The sequence below is a fragment of the Felis catus genome, chromosome A3, assembly GCF_018350175.1.
Source record: "Felis catus isolate Fca126 chromosome A3, F.catus_Fca126_mat1.0, whole genome shotgun sequence".
NCBI lineage: Eukaryota > Metazoa > Chordata > Mammalia > Carnivora > Felidae > Felis > Felis catus.
Genome location: NC_058370.1, coordinates 858,153 through 873,177, shown reverse-complemented (window position 1 = coordinate 873,177; position 15,025 = coordinate 858,153). Strand labels below are relative to the sequence as shown.

Genomic DNA, 15,025 nt, shown 5'->3' with positions numbered 1-15,025 from the left:
CTCTGCACCCTGTGGTCTGGCAGCCAGTGTCCACCCTGGGCGGGTGAGCCCTGCAGGGAGCAGACCCTGGGCCGGGTGGGCTGCCAGAGAGCATAGGCGGGCACATGGCACCGGCACGAAGGCCACATTTTCTGATCTTCTGTACAGATCGTCACTGGGTTTTAGCCAATGGAAGTAAGCAGAAGCTGTGTGTGTGTGTGTGTGTGTGTGTGTGTGTGTAGCTTCAGAGACTGGTCCTTGAAGGGACAGGGTGTCCTTCCCTCACCCCCCGTTGCTGACTGGAATGAAGATGTAATGGCTGGACTCAAGCAGCCATGTTGGTCCTTGAGGTGACCCTGCGGAGAAGGTCATGTAGAGCACAGCCACAAATCAGGAGGGTCCTGGGTCCCTGGCACCAGAGGGCCACACTAGTCCAGACAGCCTCCCTCTGGACCATGAGAGACAAATATGAGTCTATTCTGTTGAACCCATGGTTACTTAAGGCTTCTCTGTTAGTCACAGCCAAACCTAACCCTAACCCTAGGTGACAATTCTAGAGAAACTGAGCGAAACTTCTTGGCGCAGAGAAATAAGCCAAAGACCATCGAATGCAAGAGACGACCTTCTCCCATGGTCACGGTGAGGCTAGGGCGGTCACGGGCAGGCTCCTGCCTTCCTCCACAGCCTCCTCTGTGCAGTGCGGGGGGCCAGTGTGTGAGGGGGTAGCAAGGGACTCCCCCCACCCCCAGAGCACATGGGAGCAGGGTTATTCACCAGGACCCCCAGAGCTGCAGAGAAATCTGGGCAGAGTGGATTGTGCTGGCCCAGACACCCAAGGGCCACACAGTGCAGGTTCCAGGGCTCCCGGGACGGCTCTGGAGCCCACGGCCCTCTGGCAGCAGCAGGGGCAGGAAGGGGCTTTGGCGGGCTCGGGCCCAGGAATTCCTACTGCCTTAAGCTGACGACCTGCGGTCCTGTGTTACGGCAGCAAAGGACACTGACAGAACCCAAGGCCTTGACCCTGGAGAGTGGGAGTCCCACCGTGGAGCACAGAGGCCTCACACCGCCCGGCCCGTTGCGAGCAGGGCCAGAGGCCAGCAGCCCCGAGACAGCGTGCAAGAGGAAAGAGGCCACACACCGTGCAGGTTGAATCACTGTGTTTTACTAAGTGCACAGGTCCCTGTGGCAGTAGAACTTTCTGGAACTTTCCACATGCGTCCCTGCTGCCAGATTCCACCCCTGCGGTCCTGGGCAAAGCCGTACTGGGCCCTGCTCTCAGGTACAAGTGTCAACCTGACAGTGAGTTGAGTAAGTCAGCGTCTCGGCTGGTCCGTAGAAAACTAGAGTTCATTCCCTGGGCGTCTATCCCTAGAAAACGGACAATGCACAAGTCGAGGGTCAAGTGCGCGGTGGTAACACATTCACGAGAAGAAAGGCCGGTGGCAATGGTACAGGGGCGCGTACGAGTGGTGGAAAGTACACGGCAGTACTGAAGGCATTATGAGTATTCTTTGGAGCAAGAACAAAGTGCAGACAGCCAAGGCAGCGGCGCGGACAAGGGCTGCGGGGCGGCGAACGGGGCGCCGGGCGCGGGACGGGGCGCGGAAGGGCCCGGCGGACGTGAGGCTGGTGCCGGGTCCACCGTCCACTCTGCGTCCATCTGCGGAGCCGGCGGGGAGGAGGAGGCGGGGTCCTGTGTCGGTGCCCGGCAGACGCCGGGGGGCATGGGGCGACCTCGGTGAATTTCCGTCAACGTGCATTAAGGCAACGACATTATGAAACCCAGCCAGAGTTGGGCGTGTGGTGTGGCGGGGGAGGGCCAGCCGTGTGGGCCGCCCCTCTCGGGGCCCCCTCCCCCAGCACCTGACCTGCCGGTCCTGAGGGTCTCCCTGGTGTCCTCTGCCAGCCAGGGACACCACGCAGGGGTCCAAGACGAGAGGTCAGCCGGCTCCTCCGGTCCCACAGGTGCCTTGGAGAGGTTGACAGAGGGTCTCCCCTTCCAGGGAGTGTCTCTTCCGTGCTGTCTCTACCCTGTTTGCTAAAGCCTCTCTCCCTCCAACGTCTCCTCCTGGCGTCTGCGGTCAGCCCCCACCCCCACAAGATGGCATATCCCGTGACCCGTGGCCCCTGCTCGTGCACGCTCTGGGGGCTATGCAGCGTCCGGGCCTCGGCAGCTGGTGTTCCCAGGTCCCCTGGAGAGAGGAGAGGTGCAAGCCCCTAATCCCACCACACCACATCCTACAGGAAGCCCTCCCTGGTCGTTTCTCCTACTTAGTGCTCAGCAAGGGCCCAGCAGAGCCTGCCCCCGGGAGCAGCCACACAGGCTCCCCTGGGTGCTAGAAGCAGGTAGCGCATTACTTCTGGGCCCTACCCAGCCCTCCCGCCCCTCACCCAGCATTGGTACATCCAAGCAGGTGGCCTGAGGACCGGCTCCGGGGTCACAGAGGGCAGGTCTGTCCTCATCACCACCAGAGGCAGTGGAAGACCACGCAAGACAGCAAGTCAGTTGGGGAAGGGAGCGTCTGCCTCGGAGCCGGTGAGCATGGGGTGGGGGGAGGGGCAGCAGGGGCACAGAGCCGTCCTGCTGCTCGGAACCCAGCCACCCTGCTCGGGTGCAAGATGTCCCCAAGCCCCCCAAGGGCTGTCAAACTGCCCCTCTGCACACCGTGTTTATTTCAAGGGCTTGTGACATCAGAGGGCGGGGACACTGTCGCCACTCTGGTCTCGCAGCATGACGTCAGAGGCAAACAAACGCCTGCACCACGGTCTGTACACTATTTACAGTTCGGGGTGAATACGAAATAGATACAAAGAGTCAACATTTCTACAAAGGCCTCCCAGGAGCCCTCCACACCTCTGGGCTTCAGGAAGCATCTAGAACGGTCTCAGGGCCGAGTTCCATCCACAAACAGCAGAGGCAGGGGCACCTGCGTTATGGGGCGCCCCCTGAATGTGAGGGCCAGCAGAAGAGAGGGCGCCCCCCCCTCCCCCCCCGCTTCTCTCCCATGTTAACGTGCTGAATCCGTGAGCCTAGTACAAGGGACAAGGTTAGTTCATGATGCTGCCCCACCTGGCTGGTTCGTGTGCTCGGGGACCAGGGGCAGCCACAGGGCAGTTCCCGCTCTAACCAGATGGGCTTCCACAGAGCACCCTTTGCAGTGTGGGGTCCCAGAGCGCAGGCACCTTTCCAGCCTCCAAATGGGCTTGAGGCGAGCACCCCCGACGAGGGGAGCGCCCTCCCGTACAAGGGGCCAGGCGGGCAGGCCGAGGGAGGCCTCTGCCACCTGGCCAGGACCCCTCCATCCTCCAGGGAGGCCCAGCGAGGCCATGGCTCATGAGTTCACGTGGGCAGGCAGGAGACGTTGGGCCAGAGGGTGCCGGTGAGGGACAGGGTGACGCCCGTGTGGCCAGGGAGGGCAGAGGGAGTCGGTCAGGGCCCCAGGGTTACAACCGGACATCCGGGCCTCCCCAGCCCAGCCCAAGTCACGTCGCGGCATCCGGCCGAACGGAGGCTCTGGACAGCCGCCGGGCCGGCTGACGTGAGGCGCATGGGCCCCTGACGGGCCCCGGTGGCCCCTCTGCCCAGGAGCCCGGGACCGCCGGCCACCTGCCACTCAAAGTTGTCAGCTTCTCAGGGCGTAAAGCAGACAGATCCAGAGAGAGAGGTCAGACAAAGGGCCACCAAGGTCAGAAATGCAGCGTGCACGCACACTGGGCAAGCGTGGGAGAGTGCATGCACGTGGGCGTGTGCATGTGCGAGTATGTATGGGTGAGCGTGCATGTGTGAGCTTGTGTGCGAATGTGCACACGTGCACGTGAGCGTGTGTGGGTGAGCATGTGCGTGTGAAGTTGTGTGTGTGCACACGTATGCACGTGTGAGCTTGTGTGTGTATGAGTGTGTGTGAGCATGTGTGGGTGACCGTGTGCGTGTGAAGTTTGTGTGTGTGTGCGCGCACGTGTGCACGTGTGAGCTTGTAAGTGTGTGTATGAGTGAGCCCGTGCGTGCACGCATTGTGTGCATGTGTGGGTGGGCTGCACGTGTGTACGTGTGCACGAGCGTGCGTGCACATGAGTGTGTGCGTGCGTGTGAGCATGTGTGTGCCAAGTTACATCCCCGTGGGTGTGCTTGTGTATGTGCGTGTGCTGCACGTATGCAAGCGTGTACATGAGCACAGGGCCTTGGGCTGGTGGGGGCACATACTCTGGTGGGGGACAAGTGCCCTTGTCTTAGGAAACCTTTGCCACGTGTGCCAAGGGTGACCGGCCGGCTCCGTACTCCCATCACGCACACGCTCAGGCTCCTTGCGGAGGCGTCCAGCCTCTTCCTGCTATGCTTCTCTGAGGGTGGGACCCCGGGGCAGGAGGCGGGTGCCGTGAGGGACAGGCACCGCCCGGGCCTCGGTCCGGGCGTCCCGAGAGGGGGCCTCTATGACATCATCTCCCAAAGCCGAGCCCCTAAACCATCCCCCAGAGCTGGGTGCCTCTTCCCTTCGGAGGGGCCAGAGATCTCAGGCAGGAGGCCTCTCGTCCCCCCTGCGGACGTGGAACATGCCTGAGACCCCTCCTGCTGCGGCCTGAGAGACCCCTCCCCCTGTGCAGCGGCTCTGTAGACAGGGAGCACGTCTGAGGCCAGCTCCTCCCGTCTGCAGGGGCACACAACGCAGGGAGCATGTGGGACGGGACAGCAACCTTTCTCTCGGGACAACAGGCGCCTCCACCCAGGGCGTGGAGTCCTCGATGGCCGAGACCCAACAAGGCGGGTCTGTCATTGGCGACAGTCTCTAACCCTCACAGGGCCTCGAGATCCGACCCGGCCTTGCCCGGCTCAGGGACCGCCCGCTCCTGCCCTGCCTGGCGGTCTGCAGCTGGAACCCCCCTCTCCCGTGCCGGGAGGGCGAAGGGGGCTCAGCCCAGAGGGAGATGGCGATGGGAGAGGCACCTTCCCCGAGCCACTCCGCACAGGCCACACCAAGGCCCGCGGCGTCTGCACGGGCAGGGACTTTTCCCACCACCCTGAGGCCCGAGGCCGGAGAAACACAGCCCTGGAGAAGCACGGTCCTCAGCATGAGGGAGCCAGCACGGCCCCAGAAGCGCTCCTTCCCGGGCCCCGTGGCAACTTCCACACCTTCCCCTCCCGGAGGCTGGGCCCTGACAGCAACAGCGGTTTCCACCTCTGAGCCTGTGCCCTCCGCCCTCCGCCTTCCACCCTCTGCTGTGGGCAAACACAGACCCAGCACAGCCACCTGCTGCCCGGCCAGCAAGAGGCGCCTATGGTGGGACCCGGGGTATCCTGGCAAGGGGAGGGGGCAGGCACAGAGCCCATAGCAATGGCCCCTGCCCGGTCAAGAGACATTACTCCCTAAAGAGCTCTGAGCACCTGGACCTCGTGCCCGGGGCACATGACCCTCAGATACTGTTTTCCAAGCCCTTCTCCGAGGACAAAGGCAGACTCTCTCGCCAACCACTTCTGGTCCGAGTCATGACAGAGCTCCCCCAGGACCTAGTGTTTGGGGGGAAGTCACTCCATAGTGGGCTTGGCCGCGTCCAGCCCGACCACACGCAGGGGTTACTGCCGCAGAGATAGCCAGGTGCCCAGGCTGCGCTTCCAAATGCCAGATGCCTCCCACCCCACAGACTGCTGAGACTGGCTCAGAGCTGCTGTTCCTGGGGCCAAGGTGCCAACCACAGGAGACAAGGGCCCCTGCTCCCTGAGGCTCAGGCTGGAGATGGTCATCCTTGACTCCCAGGATACCAAGAAGTCACAGCCAAGGGACCAGTCAGTGCAGAGCGGGTGGGTGCACGGTCAGCCGCAGCGGGGACGAAGGAGGCACCCTACAGGACGGGGCTGCTTCAGCTCCACGGGGGGAGGGGGCCCCCCAACCTCTGGGGGGCTTTGAAGGCTTTCCCCAGGGGTTATAGCATCGTCCTGCCCTGGGTCCTGTTGAGGCACCAGTGGGGGAGCAGTGAGGCAGGGCCCCCAGGGAAAGACAGCACGTGAACCTGCTCACCACGACCTACCCGGCCCTGGGGCCTAGAAACACCAGCCCGCAACCACCCAGCATGCTCCCTGCACACGGGGCTCTATCCGGTGCTGGCCGTGGCCTGGAGCACATGGGGGTGCCCATCCCCAGGTCTCCGGTGGCTGCAAGAGCCCCCCGCAACGGCCCCGTTCCAGAAGCCTGTGGAGCAGGCCCCTCCCCACAGGAGCAGAGGCCGGGAGGCCCTGAGGTCTCACCCCTCCTCTGCAGGCCAGCAGCTCCCTGGAGGAGAGAAGGCGTCGTCGTGCCAGCCTTGTGGGGACAGAGGGACAAGACCAAGCCACGCCCACGGGGCAACAGTGCTTCCTTCAGCCCAAGCTCCCGCCCCACGGGCCTCAAGGCCATCGATCCTGCCCCTGGCTGCCACCCTCACCGGGCCCTGCTCCTTGACCGCACGCCTCTTCCCTACCGCCAGGGGTCTGTCCTCTGCCATCACCCCTGCTCACACCCCAGCCAGCGGTCTGCAGAGAGGGCACGGCCGGCCTGGCGGCCCCTTGTTAAGAAATAACTTCTGCCAGACTTCACTTCTCGAGACCAAGGCGCCCCCGCCCACGTCACTGAGGAGCGTCCCGTCTGCAGACCCGGAAAGCCAGAGTCGGGGGGAGGCGGGCGGGCGGCCTCACTTCCGCGGCCCGGCCCAGCCCACGTCGCCGAAAGGGCCCTCCCCGGTGGCGGAGCGCGGCGGGGGCCCGCACGGGGTGCACAGGTCCGAGTCCGTGTCCGACTCGCCCTCCGCGATGTAGGGTCTGACTGTGGCGCAGGGCGCCGCGGCCGCGTAGCAGCTGTGGAGGCCGTCCAGGTTCTCCTTGGACTGGGAGATGCTGAAGCCGCTGAAGGAACGTTCCAGCTCCTCGTGGTCCACGGACGGGATGGAGATAGACGTGTCGCTGTCCCGCAGGGCGGCCTCGTGCCGCAGGAACTCCGTGCTGGCCCTGTTGCCCCCGCTGCAGGCGGACAGCGAGCGCTCGTGGGCGGGCGGGGGCGGGATGCGCACCAGCGAGCCGTGGTCGCCCACAGGGGAGGTGCCGTGGCCCTGGCGCGGGTGGCACTGCTGCTGCCACGAGGTGGAGGGCGGGCACTGGGCCGGGGGCGCCGAGAAGTTCTTCTGGCCCGTGGAGCTGGCGGAACGGATCAGCTTGATGATGCAGCCGTTCCTGTCCCCGTGCTCGCGGCTGTCCTCAGGGCTGTGGTAGGGCGGCGCCGGCTCGGGCTCCTTGGCCCCGAAGTACGCCTCCGTCTCCGTCGGGGGGATGCCCATGCGCTGCATGTAGATGTTCACCAGAAAGTCCAGCTTCTTCTCCATGGACAACACCTGAAACAGGGGCCACTGGACCAGGCCTGGAGCTGCCGGGAGGCGGGCGGGCACCCTCCCCAGCGTGGGCGCAGAAGCAAACGCAGGAGGGGCTCTGCCCCCGACCCCACCCGCCAGCCTGTGTGGCCTCTGGGCCGCCTTGCTGTCCACCGTGGGTCCACCCCTTGGAGCGAACCGTCCAGAGGGAAGGAAGGGCCGTGGCCTCCCCCATCCCCCCCCCGCCCCCCACCTTGGGCTGGGGGACCCTCCTACCTGCTTCTCCACCTTCCCCAGCCGGCCCATCATGCTGGGGTCCTCGGGCAACTCGGCCTCGGCCGGGCCCTTGGTGCGGTCCTTGTCTGTGATCGCCGGGCCCCGCCCCACGATCTGGTCCACTCTGCCGGGAAGAGACCCCACCCCCCAGCATGAGCTCGGGTGGGTGCGCCGGGGCCCGTGGCCCTTTCCTCCCGGGCCAGGCCACGGGCCCCCAGATCCAGGCTCCGGGCTGGGCCTGGAGCCGCCCGGGGCGTGGGGAGGGGGGGCAGCAGGGCGCCAGGGCAGGTAGACGTGGGGCACCTGGTCTCGCCCTGCTCTCTGAGCCTGAGGGGCCTGCTCCCACCCACTGCGTTCCGGCGGGCGGCACATTAACGAGGAGTAAAGTGGAGAGAGATCGGACCGCTCACCCCTCAGCTGCCCTTCCCCCCCGTGCCCCGCCCCCTCCCCTGAGCTTTACTCCTCTAAATGTGACCTCAGTCAGCCCAACCCGGGGAGGGGGTGGGGGTGGGGGGGCGGCCTGGGGAGGGCGGAGCTCCACGTCTGCGGCAGGAACAGAAGCAGATGATGAGGGCCGCGGCTCCATGCACACCGGACAGGGAGGGACACAGACCAACACAGGAAACCGCCAACGCACAACACGGGGTGGGGGCAGACAGAGCCACTGCCAACCAGTCTGTGTGCTCGCTGGGCGTGTGCGCGTGTGTGTGTGCGCGTGTGCTCGCGCGTGTGGGACGGACAGCGCGGCTGAGCTCGACTCGAAGGAGGCCACGGGTCCCGAACGGCAGCCGGAGGTGGAAGGTTTCCATCTGGGAGGAGGACATCGGTACGATCCCCGGCCGAACGGGATGGGCCACCGACAGGCTCGGAAGGGGCCACCGCTGCGGTGTGGGCTCCTGACACTGAGCCAAGACCCACAGGTACGCGGGGGCTCGCGCGGGAACAAAGGCCCGGGCTGTGTGCAAGCCGCTGGGTCAGCCCTCCGACCGGCCCGGCAAACGGCATCCCCGCCGGGCGGTCAGGAGCCTCCAGCACGAGGCACACTCCTCAGGTCTCGGAGTGCAGGAAGCCACGTGAGCTGGCCGGGGCCACGTTCGGCCTCCTTCCTCACCCACAGGCTGCTCTGTCTGCCTCTGAATGGGGAGCAGGGCTCGGGGGGATTGTTCTCTTTCTGTTGCACGAAGCAGAAGAGGGGTTCAGGCTTGCGTCAGCCACAGTACAGCCTCATGCTCTGTCTGAACTTCATGCTTGACTCATGCACGAAGGACCAGGAAGGGCGGGGGGCAGCGGGGGGACCCTCGGGCTCCAAGCAGACGCCAGTGGAGAGGGAGGAGGGTTCCCTGGTGTTTCCAAGTGTCCACACAGTCCAGGCACAGGTGCTCAGCGCCTTCACCCCTGCCACATGACGGGCCACCTGCCTGGCCGGTCCCCCCTGGGAGCCTGGAGCTGACGCTGCCGGGGTTTGGGGGAGGGGCCTCTAAGGGGCCTGTGCCCTCCCGCCCCCTGGCCTCGGGCTGAGGGGTCAGGCTAAACCCCCACGTGCCCACGCTGTGTCTCCAGCCCCTTCTCTGTGAGAATCTGCGTGTCCTCTGGCTGCAGCCGGTCCGGAGGCCCGGGCAGTTCCGAGGGCTACAGAACCTTCCCAGCTCACGGCTCTGGATGCCCACCCCTGCCCCCTGCACCATGCCCAGGACGGGCTGGCGTCTCAAGGCGGGAGAGGACGGGCAGAGCGGCGGAGCAGCAAACACTGTCAAAGGCTGCCCTGGGTCAGGCCTCCTTCGTCAGGGACCCGTTTCTGACGGAAGAGCCACCAGGCTGAGAGGTCCAGCATGCTGACCCTCAGCCTCACGTGCAGAAACCCTGGCACGCGGGGAGGACGGGTCAAACACACCAGTCCCTCCAGGGGCCAGCCTGGATCCACGTGGCAGTGTCCCTGCTGGCCTCCGGGATGCTCCTGGGCCCCTTTGCCCCTGAGCTGCCAGCAAGCCAGGGCATATCTGCCCTGGCCCTCCTCTCTGCCCTGGGGGCTCCGCTGTCCCTCAGCTGAGCAGCCCTGCCCAAGGGCCACAGGTTACGGCCACCATCTGTCCCAAGGAGGCAGAAAGGTACCGAAGTTTGAACTCGTCACTAGAACAGCTGCTTCTGTGAACTCCCCACCTAACCGTGCCCTCACCTTCCACTCCGCCCATCAGCCGGGACCGGCTTCCATACTATTCTGCCCACTGGAGATGACGCAGTGAACTGTCACGCGTCCCCTTGGCACCCAGCCGAGTGCTGGGTGCCTGGGGGGGGCTTCCTTACTACTCTACCCGGGTGGCTCCAAGGCGGGAGAAGCAACAGGCGCTCCTCAGATCCGCGAGGCAGCCCAGGTGAGCCCTGCTGCAGGGAGGGCGCAGGGGGAAGGGGCAGGGGGGCTGGGGTGGGAAGGACACCGCCCGCTGGGGGGCCCCCGCCCAGGCTAGACGTCACTTGGGACGCCCGTGGAAAGGAGCCCCCCACGGAAAGCTTCCCCGGGACCCTGACACAGCACCCCTCCCTGCCAGGAGCGGCCCCCCCGCCTCCCCGATGTCCCGTCGGGATACAGGCCAGGTGCTGCCGTCATGTGGCCTGGAGCGAAGGGGGCTGGCCGTTCCACAGACACAAGGCGGGAAGGGCTGGCGTCCTGACCTAGGTGAGTACTGGGGTGACTCTCTCGGAGGGGCCGCGGGTCCTTTGCTGGGGTACTTCTTGTGCCGGGGAGTTGAAGGGGGTGGGGGGCCCACAATCATATCTATCCTGGCGAGTGAACAAGAAAAGAGACACCACCAAATGCATCGTGAAACAGCGCGGAAGGCGCTCACCTAACCTGGGAGGCGCCCGAGCGAGCCCAGAACTAGGGGGGCCCGCAACCACGCGGCTGGCCCCAGGCCTGCCCGGGCCAGCAGGTGTGTGCGCCGGAGCCACCGCAGCCGGGGCACGGCGCCGAGGGTGCCGGCGAACCACGGTGGGGCCCTGCCAGTGAGGGCTCCTGGGGCGGCCCATGTGCTTTGTTCTTCCGGTCAGAAGGGGGAGGGGGGCGGGTAGGACAGAGGAGCCTGGTTAACAAAATCAACCTTGGTGAGAGAGACATGGGAACAGGCCCAGCGGCCGAGCCGCTGCAGTGCTCTGTCTCACACACCCCTGTGCACGTGCACGTCCACACTCTGCACGCCTCAGCTTGCACGCACGCTGCACAGGCACACGTTTGCTTGCATGTGCATAATTGCACACGCACACACTCGCACCTCACATATGCCCACGTGCACGGCACAGGTCTAGCTGCCGCCCGGGGGCGGTGGGGGACGGTGAGCAGCTGACCGCGCAGCCTCAGCCGTGTGGAGGACAGGGTCACCCCCTGCTACCCGCCCGACGGGAGCAGCTTAAGGCCCAGAGAGACCCTTCCCTGGCGTCCAGGTGCGGGAGGGGCACACTGCCCTCCCCAGGACGAGGACTTCACTACCGCCAGGGCCCGGGGAGCTGGCTGAGCCCTACGACTGTCCCCTGACCGTCCGGACCCTGCTGCAGCCAGGACCCAGGTGGCCGGGGCAGACCAGTGGAGTCTGAGGGACCACGGGCAGGGGCGGGGCTCTTGCTGGCGGAAGCGTGTGACTCACTTCCAGAGAGACCACGGCAACAGCCACGTGGGCTCCTTACACCACACACACGTGTGTGCATGTGTCCGCGCCTGTGCTCGGCTGTGCGCCCGGGTCCGTGGACACGCGTGTACCTGCCCTGCTGAGGCCAGCCCCTCACACGTGTCCTGGAACGCAGGGGGCCGCCCGTGAGGGACAGGGGTGGACGAGCCCCTGTCCTGGAATAAGCAGCAGCTCCCGGCGGGGCTCACAAAACCCCACGGCTCCCTCTCTCGAGACAACCACCCTCACCCCCAACACGCACGCACACCGGTGTGCACGGGTGCACACGTACATGCGTGGACCCACAGCACACACAGAGGCACATGCACACGCCACACGCATGCATAACGTGTGCACACACGTGCACCTGTACCGTGGCCGCAGGCGCCCACACCCGTGCACGCGCGTGTGTGCGTTCACACGATACACGCACGCGCACACGTGCATGTGAATGCACACACACGTACACGCTCGCCCACCAGAGCGGGGGCAGGAGGGCGAGAAGGGAGAGACAACGGAAAGGTTACAACAGACAGACCACACGAGGGTGTGCAGAAGGCCCACGGAGGGCCGGCGTGGGGCCCGAGAGGAAGGGCCCGGAGGCGGCGGCAGGCAGGGCCGACCACCGCGTCCCCACAGCCCTGTCCGCCAGCCCCCCGGGGGCGGCACGAGGACCCCCACGTCGCCCCCCACCCCCCCGTGCTGGCCCCTGAGGGACGCCACCCGCCGGAGCCACCCCGGCCTCCGGAGCCACCCCGGCTGTGGCCCAGAAAGACCCAGTCTCCACGCCCCAGGGCTGGCGGGCGGAGGGGGCGGGGGGGTCTCTTGCCTGGACTGCAGGTTCTTGATGCGGGACAGCATGTCCAGGTGGCCGGCCGAGTACTGCTCGATCACGTCCATGACGTCGTATGGCCGCAAGCTCTCTTTGAACTTCCGCTTGGACACCAGGAAGCGCATCACGCTGGGGTGGGGGCAGCCGTGAGCCCCGCGCACCCCCAGCACCTCCAAGAACAGGCACCGGCCGACGCCACGATCATCCGGGCCGGTCTCCCACCCTCTGTGTACACGGGCCACTCCCGGGCCCTGGGGTGCAGACGACCCTTGTCCCCCGCCCCCCCCCACGGGAGCCTCCTCCCGGTAGCCTCCGTGCTCTGCACCCGGGACGGGTAGGTGACAGCCGTGGCATGAGGGGCCACGGGAGCCACGAGGCACAGGTGTCTCACCAGAGCACACGCCCCCACGCCAGCCCCCAGAGGGCCCGCATCCCAGAGAGAGCGGAAGCTGAGTCCCTCACCACACGGCCCGGATGCTGACTTTGAGGCCTGGGGTCAGATCTTCGGTCACAAACTCGCAGTTACAGCTCTTGTTGTCCTCCGCGGCGTCCTCCCCGGGGAGGCTCGCTTCTGGGCGGGAGCGAGATGTGGCCCGTGAGGGGTGGAGCTGCACCGAGGACAGAGGGGCCGCCCCCCTCCCCCGAGCAGTGCCCTGATTCCCTGGGAAGCCACCTTCCAGCCCACCTGCTCCCCTCAGCCGAGAGGCTCACAGGACGGCTTCAAAGTGGACAGAAACCATGGAAGATCGTCCAGCCACGAACAGGCACGAAGCCGATTTGTGGCCCCGCACGGGCGTGCAAGCACACAGCACGTGACTCGCTTGTGTGAAAAGTGCAGAGGAGGCCAAGGCACACGGGCAGCAGCAGCCTGGCAGTGGCCGGGGCTGGGAGGGGCCCTAACAGGTGCAGGTCTGCTCCGAGCCAAAGAATGTGCTGGAATGAAAGCTAAGTGTACTGCCACCAAAGTGCTCACTGTGATGTGGCTGACCTTACGTTACGGGAGTTGCACCTCAGAAGAAAGGGTCGAGGAGAGTCGCTGCTCAAAGGGGCTCCGGGCCCCTGGGTGGTGCTCGGGGGACAGCGAGAGCACAGGCAGACGGCGGCCTGACCCACCTTCTGAGTTCTGTCGGGACGCGGCGCCCTTGATCCGGAAGGCCTGGCGTGCCCGGCTACGGTCCCCAAAGCTCCAGCTCTTCGGCACCTTGCTGGGACTGTCCTCCAGACTCTGGTCAGCACTGGGTGACCGGCGGACGGTCTGGGCCTGCGGGGACCCCTTCCCCTTGGCGGCCACGCCTCGGGGGCTGGAGAAGACACGGTCTTTCAAACTGACCTTCTGACTGCTCCCACGAGGACCGACAGGGGCGGACACACAGAAAGACAGCAAGAGAAGTCACTGTGCAAAGGACACTCACACCCCAACGTCCGCTCACAGCCCACGCCGACACGTGCACACACGGGCGCCCCTAGGGCCCCTCAGTGCTCGGCATGGCCGCGGGGGGGGGGGGGGCAGTGGACTCTTAAATCACTTTGGGTGCTACGGAAAGGTGCTGGGTCTTCTCCACACTGTCCTGCCAGGTCTCCAACTCCACGGTGACACTCTGCGGCACGAGGGCCCCCAAATGCCCCGTGGGTGTGGCTTTTCCCTGGCAACCTTCTCTGGTTTCCCTGCCTGCCCCTCCATACCCCGTAACTGCCCCAGGGTCTGGGGGGGGTGAGGTCCACAGCTGCCAAAACCCCTTCTGCCAAACCCCGGGAGCCACCTGGAGGAAGGTTTGGAGCAGGAGCAGGAAGCATGGAAGCGTGGAGGGGGCCGGGGTGTCCTGTGAGGCTCGTCCCCTCTCCCCGGCACCAGGGCCAGCACAGGCTCCCGCCCCCACATACAGGATGCATCCGGGAACTGAACGCCCACACTTCCAGGGGGTGGAAGGGACGTGCCACAGGGAGGGGCCACCGTGGCCAGCCAGGGGTCCTCGGGCCTCCCTGTGCAGTTGGGTCTGATACCCTCTGGGCAGCAGCCACGAGACAGGAGTGGGTCACTGTGGCCCGGGGGCAGGTCAGGCCCAGGGACCAGTTGGCCCCTGGCTTCCTCCCACTGGACAGTTTCCACTGTGGAAGAGCATGGCTCTTGTGAACTGTGAACCTGCTCACACCCAGCACATGCAAGGAGCCACAGAACTTTCTAGAACAGCCTCTGAGCAAAGCCCTGCGCTGCTCCCGGGGCCCGACGGGGGCCTCTGCTGTCACCGGGAAGCCACCATCACCTGCTCGCCATTCAGACATCGCCAGACCCCACTGTGGCTCCCCTGGGTCAGCCACCCCCATCGGCCCCAACCAGAACCCACAGCCGAGACAGGTCCCTGAGACGGCGCAGACATGACTGGCCACGGAGAAGAGACGGCCAGTGGCCTGGTCTACCCAGCCTGGACACAGCATCCCCTCCCACCTCCCTGAGCAGCTGAGATCACCCGTCTGCTAGTGAGCAGGTATCCCCAGGACAGGGAAAAAGGGAAGAAAGGAGCCCGTAAGAGATAGAAGTTGAGCTGCGGTGTGGATCCCACTCGGGTGGAGCAGGCATCTGCTGGCTCAGGACACTGGCCCGAGCCCGTAACGGCTGTGCCCAGCACACGGCCAAGAAGGCCAGACGGGTGCGAGGGACGCCGGAATCCAGGCACCGTGCGGCCCTCCGCACAGACGACCTCCTCCTTCCCAACGGAGATCAACAGCTGGTCCAGGGAGACCGTACGAAGCAACGGCCCCGCTGAGCCCCCGGAGCTGGGCCCCACGCAGCCGTCTCGAGGACGGAGCCACAGGAAGGCCTTGCTGTCCCAGCTCTCGGAATGTGCAGACTGGTGAGGGACGCTCTGCCGCAAGAGGCCGCCATGTGGGTGCCCAGACTGCACAGCTCAGTGTGTGCAGCACCCGGCCCCCGGTCCCCCAGACCCGCCCCACGTCCAGGTGT

General features: G+C 65.8%; 1 protein-coding gene across 17 annotated transcripts in view; it reads right to left on the bottom strand.

Moving 5' to 3' along the window:
- Positions 1–1,119: 1,119 nt before the first annotated feature.
- Positions 1,120–15,025, bottom strand: part of KCNQ2 (potassium voltage-gated channel subfamily Q member 2) — a 54,149-nt gene continuing 40,243 nt past the window's right edge. For 4 of the 17 annotated variants that reach the window (XM_023250971.2, XM_023250969.2, XM_023250975.2 and 1 more), the window contains 6 exons: positions 13,180–13,403; positions 12,529–12,637; positions 12,064–12,195; positions 10,249–10,356; positions 7,582–7,705; positions 1,120–7,329 (listed from right to left, as the gene is read on the bottom strand). In XM_023250971.2, coding sequence (XP_023106739.1) covers positions 6,637–7,329; positions 7,582–7,705; positions 10,249–10,356; positions 12,064–12,195; positions 12,529–12,637; positions 13,180–13,403 — 1,390 coding nt within the window. In that variant the 3' untranslated portion in view covers positions 1,120–6,636. The remainder of the gene's footprint in view (positions 7,330–7,581; positions 7,706–10,248; positions 10,357–12,063; positions 12,196–12,528; positions 12,638–13,179; positions 13,404–15,025) is intronic. The other 13 variants (XM_023250986.2, XM_023250970.2, XM_023250974.2 and 10 more) reach the window with 7 other exon arrangements.